This window comes from Oenanthe melanoleuca, unplaced genomic scaffold (genome assembly GCF_029582105.1).
Source record: "Oenanthe melanoleuca isolate GR-GAL-2019-014 unplaced genomic scaffold, OMel1.0 S141, whole genome shotgun sequence".
Taxonomy (NCBI): Eukaryota; Metazoa; Chordata; class Aves; order Passeriformes; family Muscicapidae; genus Oenanthe; species Oenanthe melanoleuca.
In genome coordinates this window covers 34,259-44,690 of record NW_026612790.1, presented here as the reverse complement: position 1 = coordinate 44,690, position 10,432 = coordinate 34,259, and the positions used below count along the sequence as shown (strand labels likewise).

General features: G+C 52.3%; 2 protein-coding genes across 2 annotated transcripts in view; both read right to left on the bottom strand.

Annotated features, from left to right (window-relative positions):
• Positions 1 to 354: 354 nt before the first annotated feature.
• On the bottom strand, positions 355 to 4,930 carry LOC130266673 (hydrocephalus-inducing protein homolog; the record flags this gene model as incomplete). The annotated part of the gene is made up of 5 exons (XM_056515950.1): positions 4,665 to 4,930; positions 3,352 to 3,588; positions 2,182 to 2,383; positions 1,546 to 1,713; positions 355 to 519 (listed from the first exon to the last, which is right to left on the bottom strand). Coding segments are annotated over exons 2-5 (655 nt in total), but the record flags the coding sequence as incomplete, so codon positions are not given.
• Positions 4,931 to 4,957: 27 nt separating this feature from the next.
• The window catches only part of LOC130266675 (hydrocephalus-inducing protein-like), a gene marked incomplete at its 5' end in the record, with an annotated part of 38,775 nt that continues 33,300 nt past the window's right edge, over positions 4,958 to 10,432 (bottom strand). The window contains 6 exons of the mRNA XM_056515951.1: positions 4,958 to 4,980; positions 5,040 to 5,189; positions 5,820 to 5,956; positions 6,907 to 7,040; positions 7,761 to 7,897; positions 8,425 to 8,602. Of these exons, the coding sequence (XP_056371926.1) occupies positions 4,958 to 4,980; positions 5,040 to 5,189; positions 5,820 to 5,956; positions 6,907 to 7,040; positions 7,761 to 7,897; positions 8,425 to 8,602 (759 nt within the window). The remainder of the gene's footprint in view (positions 4,981 to 5,039; positions 5,190 to 5,819; positions 5,957 to 6,906; positions 7,041 to 7,760; positions 7,898 to 8,424; positions 8,603 to 10,432) is intronic.

The following is a 10,432-nucleotide window of genomic DNA, read 5'->3' as shown; positions in this document are numbered from 1 at the left end:
GGCTTTTTTCTTGTTAAAGTGGGCAGCAGTTCTTCCTGCTACCCATGAGGAGCAAGTTCAATTCAGCTTTGAGGAAATATAAAATATTTGGGAAAGAGACAGCCATGCTTCACCACCCCTATAAAAATGAACATGTGCCAACAATGGCAGCAAAGGGGGCTATAAAAGCACCCCTGACTGAGCCCTTACACGTTTCTTTTTTTTTTTAAGACAAGCTAGAGTTGCATTTCATCCATGCTCCCTAAGAGACTCAAGGACTGAAAAACTGCTGCTCTGAGTAAACAGAAGTGGACAGTCATGGTGAGTTTCTCAAGCACTGGCTCTGGGTCCAGCATTTCTCCTCACCAGCATTACCTTCATTTTCACCTTTCAGCTCCACGGCAGCCTTGGTGCAAAGCTGCCAGGCACGGTGCCCTGCTTGGCTCTGGTCACTGGCCATGGCCTCTTTCACCACGGTGTCAATGGACAAGTGAGCAGTGTCATAATAGTGACACAGGGCCGCCGCTACCTCTGTCTTTCCTGAGAGAGAGGAGGATTGCTTGGTCACACTTTGTCTTAAGCTGCAATACAGGATGTGACCAGAAATGTGTGTTCCATCACCATCTGCTGAAGCTGGGTGGGGCAGTGACCCTTATCTCTGTGGCACATATTATCTGCTAATGGGCCATGTTTAAAAGCAAGTGGGGCAGTCATCTTTATCTTTTCCCCAACCCATCCTCCCTCCAGGAAGATATCATCTGCTGCTGGGCCATTCAGTCCTACTGCATGACTGATAAAATTACATCATCCCACTGGGAGATGCTCCAGCCAGGGGAGGAGCCAAGCCTTTCCTACCTAGATAAAATCTGAGATTTGGAACACCAAGGCAACCTTCTTTCCACTGGATTCCAGAGGAAAGCCAGACCTTTCCACATCATCCCTGGACCTTCAGAGAAAAACTGCACCTTCTACAGGAGCACTGCTTCAGCTGAACCACATCTGCCACTGCAGGAGGATGCAGCCACCATTGAATGGCACTGCTACCAACACCCTGACTGACTGATGGGGTGTCAGGTTGTAGTCTGACTCTGTCAGTGTTTTGGGATTGTTCTTTGTAATACTGTATTTCTATTTTAATTTTCCTAGTAAAGAACTGTTATTCCTAATTCTCATATCTTTGCCTGAGAGCCCCTAAATTTCAGAGTTATAATAATTTGGAGGGAGGGGGTTTACTTTCTCCATTTCAAAGAGAAGCTCCTGCCTTTACTAGCAGACACCTGTCCTTCAAACCAGGACAGACGTGCATATGAGGCACTGCAGGGACAGGCCCTTGAAAAATCTCGAACAACATTTCAAAGTTAAAAGGTCAGTGGGAAAGCAAGTGTCCCTCTGGGGAGGCCATGAGGGAGGCAGCTGGAGAGTGGGTACAAGCTCTGAATTCTGGAGCCAAGAGGATCATCTCCACCTCCTGTTCAGCTGAGGACTTTGCCTTAAGCACCACGATCCACCAGGATGTGCTCCTCCTGCCTGCCCCACTCCCTGCAGCCCAGGCTGCAGCTCACATACCTGCCTGGGATGGCCCATGGACAATGAGAACAGTCCCTCTGTCCTGCTGTGGCTCACGCCTCTCCGAAGATGGGTCGATGCCCAGGTGGCGCATGACGGCCCAAGAGACAGGATTCCCAGGCACTTCCACCATGGGCTCAGGAGAGGGTGTGACAGCCCTGGCATATGCTGCAAAACCAGGGGAAAAGTCAGCCTCCCACCTTCCTTTGATCCTCATCTTCCTCCCCATATCCTCAGATCCCAGAACAGGAGACTTAGTGAAAGCAACATGAGCTTGTTCTTTTGTTGCTAGGAAGGTGCAAATCTAAAGGAGCCAGTGATATTAGACCTGGTCCTACTGGCTGAAGAACTCATCCAATTCTAGTCTTTGTGGCTAAGGGACACAAGGGAATATCCTAATTATTTCCCCAGTCTATGGCAGGCAGATAAGAGCTTTGGCTACACTCAGGGTTGGTAGAGGATGCCACAGCCCTTCACCCAAGAGTTCCTCCACCAAGCTGGGGAAACAGACAGCTGCTAAAAGCATGGGCTTTCCCTGGAGAACAAGGTGACAAAGAGTTCAGGGTGTATGGGCTGGACTCCCTGCTCTGACCATAGTCAAGACAGACACCGCCAAAGCCTCAATGCTTTTCTGACCTGGTGCTGCCTTGTCCATGGCCTCAGCCTCAGCCTCATCTGTGACCATGGCCTCTGCCATGGCCTTGAGCTCTGCCCGTTGAGCCCTCGGCCTCTTCTGTGCTTCACAATGCTCCAGCTCCTCTGGCAGCGCCCCACCCACGGCACCAGGAGGCATTAAAGAGTTCTTTTGGTACTCAGACCGCACTGCCATCCGCAGGAACTGTGCACACAGGGAACAGAAACCATACACAAGATTCCTTTTCTCGCCTCTGCTGGGGGTTGAGTGTTTTTCTTTGACTGTGTCAATTTAAAGAATTTTTCCCATTATCATGGCAATGGAGCTGGCCGGCTCACACCCAGGACCTTTGACGACTCTGGACAAAAGGGGGAGGTGGGAGCGGCCTCAGGAGGGGCTCTCGTGTTTCCGGGAGCTCGGAGGAGGATCGCCCGTCTGCAGCCACGCGGCCGAACGCAGGAGAGCCAGACCCTCTGCGATCACCTGCCCTGCATCTCCCCGTTCCAGCCTCCTGCCTCTGCGGACACAGCTCACCACCAGAACCCAAACGGTGAGCGAGGAGCTGCCGTTTGAGCGAGGAGCTGCCCTCTCCAGCCGCTCCCACCCGAGACCGGCGTGGCCGCTGCCGCCCCTCCCGCCTCCGCTCCCGCCCGCCCTCTGCAGCTGCCGGGCTTTGGCCGTCCGCAGCACCGGGACCGAGGGCAGAGAGAGCGTGCCTGCAGCTAAAGAAAGGGCTGGGACCGAGTTAAAAACAGCTGTTCTGTTTTGCTGGGAATTTTAACAATTGCTGTTGTTTCTGCTTGTACGGTTAGATATATTAGTAAAAGAGCTGTTATTCCTACCCCCTTATCTCTGCTTCAGAGTCCTTGATTCAAACAATTATAATACTCTGGAGGAGTGGAATTAAGGTCTCTATTTCAAAGGAAAACTTCTGCCTTTATCGGCAGATACCTGTCCTTGAAACCAGGACAGCCTCACATCACACACACTCAACAAACCCATTTTCTGTCTCCTCCCTTCCTCCCAACAACACAAACTATTTAAGTCCTCCCACAGCACATCAGCAGAGCTGGCTTTGCCCTGGGGATTGCCTCCCTGGCACAAGCCTGGGAATGCTGGAGTGCTGTGAAGCTTGGGCAGCATGTACACGGGGACCAGACCTGCCTTCTCACCTCCTCCTCAAGGTACTGCTCATCGAAATCCAGTGAGTAAAACTCAACAGGGAAGTTGCATGGGTTCTTCACCGCCACTGTGGCGTCCACCCCATCGCTGTCCACCAGCACCCATCCCATCTTTAGTGCTGGGGGGCTGAACTCCAACCGTGCCTCCAGACCTTGTCCTGAGAGCTGCAGCTTTAAGTGATGTCTGCTCCCACAAATGCTAAGCTTCAGCTCATCCTTGTAAGACCTCTGAAAAGAGAAAAGTGCAGAAAACTCATCCATGGAGACCCAGGTGACAGGACTCCAAATACAACACTTGCCCCAAGGTCAGGGTGTTATCAGTCCCTCTAAGGTGAATGGAAACCAGATATTTATTTATGCTAGATCCTACAGCATCTGTGTCCTGGGTCTGAGTAACTGGGATGGATCCTGGTGTGCACTGTAATCGGGTATTTGGGTATCAGATGGATGTACAATGGAGTGCCAGGAGTTTCACCTAGTCATGCAGGAGTGCAATGCTCATGAGAAGGGCCCTCGGGGTTGCAGTATGCAGACACAGTCCTGGCACTGCTGCACCAGGCAAACACCAGCTCCAGGAGAAAGGCAAATGAGCTCTCGCTGGCTGGAAATAAGGGTCATCATCTCTGCCTAGTGGTTGGCTCTGGTCAAAGCCAGACACAAGATGGTTACATCTCTCGAGCAATTAAAGATCCCTGGGACTGTCAGTGGGCACAGAAGCACTTGTGTCCATACTGGCACGCACTGTCAGTTTCCAAGAGCCAGCAGCCACAGGCAAACTACTTTTGGGAATACTCCATCCAGCTCCAAGTTGAATCTCCAGCTGCATGGGAATGTGCAGGCAGGCCAGAGCCCCAGGGACTGCTGGCAGCACACCACTGCAGGTGACTGTCCTGCCGTGCCCAGGAAGGTGTCTGGTGGCTGTTTTGTCTGTCAGTTCTGCAGCAGGACGAGCCTAGACTGGCCAGTCCAGGATTATCCTCTGCAAGTGTGCAGCTGCTCTGCACCGAGTGTCGCAGCTGCAAATAGAGCCAGGCAAGGGGGAGGCTGAAGGGAGTTGGGCACATCCCCCCCATGTGCCAGGAGGCAGCCACAGAGCCCTGATGCTCTCTCTCTGTGCAATCTCCCTGTGGGCATTTCAAAGCACATCTGACAGGAGCGCTCTGTGGGGTGAACTGAGCCACGCTGAGAACGGGGCTTGCAGAAAGCTCCCTGTGAAGGCACAGCTCATACCACACTCTCTGCACCAGGGCCTCATTTCCAGATAGCCCTGACAGGCCTCCTGGGCTGACACCTGCCAATCTCACCTCCTCCTTGGGTGTAAACTGGATTTTTAAGTTCTGCCACCTTCCTGCATCAAGGGTTCCTTTGGAGGGTGTCACTGCAAAGGGACAGGGCTCATCCTCCAACGCCTGCTGCCTCCGACCTGGTGTCCAGTATTGGCATTCATTGTCCTGGGCACAGAAACCAACTGTGTGAGGTCTCCTTGGTCTGCAAGGACAGAGCCTCAGTTCCTGTAGTGCTCTGAGACACTGATACAGTGCTGAGAGCACCCACAGCCAAAAGTGTGACCCCCATAACCGTGGCACAGAGGCACATGTTATATGTGGGGTCTTTTGCCACCTGCAGAAGGACACAGAAGTCAGCAGAGGCTGCAGGTGACATCTGCTGCTGTGCCCAGCCTGCTGCCTGCCCCAAGAGCTGTGGTACCTCTATGGGCAGCAGCACATCCACGTCACCCCGTGACTGGTGGGTACTTTCAAAGCACACTTCCATCGTTACGGTGTGTCTGGGAGGCAGGTCCTGTATCTGGTCCAGATTCACTCTGAAACCTTGAACAGATGAAAAAAAAGCAGCTGAGATACACAAGAAAACACAAAATATGTCCTAAGCACATTAAGGCCATACAGGTGTCCTGGCTGAGAGGTCTTGGAAAAACCCCATTCCGTGCCGTGACCTGGACAAAAACTTTTAAAGAGTGCACCTGGACACCTCTCAGACACAGTGAGCCACTGTGTGATGGAAGTGCAGCCTTGCCTCAAGGCCTCTTTTGATCCACCAGAGAATGTCACAGGCTGTTTCCTCAATGAAGGCTGAATACAAGTGCTGTGGCAGTGTGAACTCCAACCAAAGCACTTCCAAAACACAGCAGACCACACTGGTTGGCAAAACAAGCCCACAGAGTGCCCAAAGAAACATGATGCTCGTGGGAGCCATGGGCAGAAGATGCTGAGAGGTGACCAGGGTGATGAGCCCATCTGGCCCCTGCACTGAAGCATTAGGGCAGCCACAGGCAGGCCAGGTCCCTGGGCATGGCTGGCCAGGAAAATTCTGCCTCTAAAGCTCCCAGCAGGGGCACTGAGAAGAAAAAGTTCAAAAACCTCCCCAAGTTCAGTGGCTTAAGCTAATGTGTCTGAGGCACCTCCTTCAAGCCCACAGGAAGTGTCTCCAGCACTGCTCACCTGTGTCCTGCAGGGCAGACACATCGACCTGGAAGGACACTGGGATCTGCCCAGGGTTGGTGATGGCCAGAGTACGTCTCTCAGGGTAACCCTTTCTTACAGCACCCATGTCCAGGACATACTCAGGCAGCTCAACTCTGCAAGGAGGAGTAAGGACAGTCCTTAAAACACAGCCTGGCTACATGTCCAAGAGGGTGGAGGGTACAAATAAAGTGGCTAGTTCTTTATTCACTGCTGTAAAAACTCAGCTCAAGCCCATGAAACCCACGGCCTGACCACCTGGCAATGACTTTGGGAAGTCAGGAGTACAGGTCCTAGGTTTTATCAGCCACTAATGGTACCTGAAAATAAAATTAGTTTAAAATGGACACTGGCCACAGCTCCTCTGATGTGAAAAGCCAGTACAGGTGAGTACACTGGGCCTCCACTGGTCTCTATGAAACTGCTTAGCCTGGCGTGTAGCCTGAGCCTGAAATTGCTTTGGGGCTAGGAGTAAGATTTGCCTGCACAGGAAATCTTCACTGCTCTGCAACCAGATCACATGATCTGCTCTGCAGAGCATCTTCTTCCTGAACTGAAGCCTCCCATGCTTGTGCTGCATCACGATGGTGTAAAGAGACAGACCAAGTTACCTAGATAAGCCCTGCCAAGCCACCAGGATTCAAGCCATCTGATTTGGGGTTTGAAAGGGTTTGCTGACATGTGCAGTTCCCTTCTCTTTTTGTTTAGTGTGCTTTGTTAGCTGGAACCAAGACATCAGCTGGGAGTTGTCTCTTTCAGAGCTGGTCAGCAGGGACAGAATTTATGCTGTGTGGAAGGGCCTGAAGGTCTGCAGTGGGCCCCCTCAGCTCTAGGGACAGAACCCCACACCTGTGGGGAGCTGAGCAGTCCAAAGCTCAGCGTGGTGCTGGGGAAGGGAGGACACTCTGCTGCTCACATGGAGTGTGTCACAGGCACCAGCACCACACCCTTTCTGAAGCCCAGGCTATTCCCAGCTCTGCAGACACAAGGAGCTCTCAGGACAAGGGGACACTGCTGGGTGTTCCCCACGGGGCACCAGGACATAGGGATGGGAGTCCCTACTCACTTGACAAGACTCTGGCACAGCTCCTTGTCAGGGAACCTGCTGTGTGGGGGATGGAATGGGAGCTTTTCCTGCAGCTCCAGAGCAGGCTCCTGTACCAGCTTCATCACCGTCTCTATCTGCAGCTGAGCGTTTGACTGAGGAAAGAGAAGACAGTGCCTGGTTAGCAAAGGTCTTCTCCAAGGTTTGCATCTGAGAAAGGTTCCCACCCTGCTCTTGTTGAGAGGGGGTGTGGGGTCCTCCTGTCTGTCTGCTCAAGTGTCTGTGACACCTCCTGCTCTCTTAGCCAGGACCTATCTCCAGGGAAGTGACTCCAGCATCTTCGCCTGCCCAGCCACTGTTAGCAAAGTTTGCCAGGCAGACAGACAAGCCAGGAACTTTCCAGAGCTCCTGGTACTTGCCTGCCCCCAGCCAGTACCAAGGCACCTTGGACAAAAGCTGTCTGGAAAGGGAACCAGGACCCAGCTGGTGCCTCTTGGAGATGAGCAGCACCAGCACAGTCCCAGGGCACAATCAGGCAGCTGCTGCTCAGGTCTGTAAATCTGGCAGGGCTTGGGCTGGGACCAACAAACTCCCCAGCAATGACCTGCATCTCCTTCAAAGCACCACCAATTTCATTCCTTGAGCATGGCCTTCAGGAACTGTCCCTGGGAAGCTGGAAGCTGGTGCAACCCCAGAAGAGAGCATGCCCAGACTGGAAGCCCTAGGGGCAATGCTGAGGTGACACGTGGCTGTAAGTGGGCAGGGAGGTCCCAGGTGCCATCAGGGCACCAGGATGCTGCTGTGGGCTGCAAGGGGCTCAGGTGCCATGGAGAGGGTGCCATGTGCCAAACCACGTGGGCTGCAGCTGCTCTTACTGCAATGCCAGAGGCAGGCACGCGGGGCTTCAGGTTCCAAGTCTTCAAGGTCCCAGTCTTTGGGCTCTGAGTCTTCTTCTGAAGAGCTGATTTTCTCCTCTGACTGTATTGTTGCAGGGGTTCATATTTTTCATTTCCTGAGGGAAGAAAACATCCACAAAGAGAAGTGTGAGCAAAGTGCCAATCCCATTTAAGCTGGGAAATCCCCGCCTCCCAACACTGGTTTCTTCCAGAAAGAAATCCCTCAAGCCATCTATGGAAAGTGGATGCTGCTGCTCCTCTCTGAAGCCTCAGGTTTTTTTCTCCCCCCCATCACATTTGTGCCTCCCCTCAGAGGAGCATCTCATTGCCTGCAATGTCACACAAATCCAGCCCTGCCAGAAGCCCTGCCAGCCTCTCTTACAGCTTACCAAAACCCTTCAGTCTAGCCATCATCCTTCAGGACCCTGCCAGATGTGCTGGCAAGCTCTGCAGGACAGTTCCTGGGACAAAGCCCACATGGGATCCTCTGCTCAAGACTCATGAAGCAACCAGAGAGCTTGAGTTGGTCTGGGAGTCCTGCAACCCTCCAGGTTTGGTGGAGGTGGCATGAGCTACCCTGTGTGCATATGGTGGGGAACAAAACCAGAGGGGCCCTTCCTAGGGGCAGACAGGCAGTGCCCACCTTCAATGTTCCAGGGCAGGTTCACAGTGATCATGGGAAAGAATGCTTCTCCTTTCAGGCAGATATTTTCTGGCTCCAGGTCACCCACTTTAAGCTGGAAAGTCCTGCTGAAGGCTCCTGGTACCCCTGGCATGTAAGAGAATTTCAGCACTTCCTTCTCACCAGGTGCAATGGAGCCCTGCAGGGATGGAAGAAGAGGGAGGGAATGCATCAGAGTGTTTGATGGGGGATGGCTCAGGGGACAGACAGGCTGAGAGGACAGCTTCTCTGTCCACACCACATTCATGATAAATATAGTACAGTCTTGGCTTTGGCAATTGTTAAAGCAAATATTACCTGTTTCATAATGTTGACTTTTGTAAAAGGAGTTTTGCTGAAGTTTAGAGTTCTTTTAAGGCAAATGTCACGTTGTGTTGTGATACCAGTGTTGGTGAAGAGTTGATTAATATCAACATTTAACCAATGGAGCAATGGAAACCTGCTGAATGTGCCAAAAAGTGGCAAATGACTGGGACTAGGACAACTGCACGTGCTCCAAAAAGGTGGGATGGAGGAGGAGCTACGTTAAAATGTTTCCATACGTATAAACATTTGGAAATGTGTATGAGGCTGATGCAATACCCAGGGTATATAAGGGCTGTTGATGTGTTGACTGGTGTGCCTCTGGCTGCAGCTAAGCACCCAAGCCAAGCACCCAGTGCTGTTACCTTTGCTTTACTGACTTTGTCCCCTGCTGTCTCTCATTAAATTTTCTTTAAATTTTAACTGAGGAGTGGGCTTTGCTTCTCACACCTTTTACATTCCTTGTGCCCAAAAGGTCGAGCCTCTGACCCCGGGGTGCAGTGTGTTCTCCCCAAGGCCCATAAGGCTGCAGCCCCAGCACAGCCTGATGTGAGCACAGCTCTGCTGCTAGTGGGGTTTGCCCTCTGCCAGCAAGAGCCCGCCTCAACAAAAAAAGGCTCTTTTGCTGCCACTGTGGAAGAGAAGTCCCTGCACTCAGCAGGGCCAGCAGCTCCTCTCATCCCTTGTAGGACACAGGCATGAAGAAATGGGAAAGCCAATCAGCTTCCTCTTCCCACTGCAAGGAGGGACAAAGGCAGGAGTGCTGCTTTGGCTCAAAGACAACCAGGCAGGACTGAGAAGCTTGGACAGTGGTGGGATGCTGCTAACTTTTCTTCTTGCTCTTCCAGCCCTGCTGCTCCCTGGCCCCCTCACTGCCCCACAAAGCCACGGCACAGCATCAAAGCTGGGGAAGGCAGGGAGCAGCAAGCCCAGTAAGGGATATGTAAGTGGTTCTTAGTGCTGGCAGCAGGGAGGCAGGGCCAAGGACTGTGTCCTGTGTTTTCACATAGCCTGGTTAAAGTGACCTTCAGAAACGCCCCAGTGCCAGCACAGCCTGGCATCTCAGCCATCAGGGTTCCCAGAGTGACTGTGAGGAGCCAATTAAATTTTAATCTATGCCTCAACATATGTTAAAAATCCCCTTTCTGACATGAGGTGAAAAATTACTGTAGGGGCTGTAGACGTGCTGGGACCCTTAACACACCCCACGTGTAAAGGAAGATGTGAGGAGAAAATGCAGGGGGGCTCCCTCTCTGGGGACCTCCCGAGCGACCTCCCCTTTGAAGGCAGGCAGACCCCAAAGCCTGGCAAAATTTTACCTGTCTGACCCATACTATTCCTAAAAGGGCTGAGTCATGGGAGGAGTCTTAGCATATAAAAGCAGCCAACACTGCCCGTTTTTCCCCTGCCATTTTTGGGTTTTTTGTTGGGCTGGGAGCACCTGGAGGGTCTGGCTCCCTGCAGAGCCACTTCCCTGTCTATCTACCCTGCTGTCGCTGCTTCCCACTTTCTCTCTCTGCTCTTTTCTATCCCCTTCTGGCTGGGACCACACCTTTCTATATGAAGAAACAGTTTTCAGATCTAATACTTGCTTTCTTTGCACTTTATTTGCATCTGAGAAATCTAGCAAATAGAATTCTCCTCTAGTCCCCTTACAGCAGCCCAC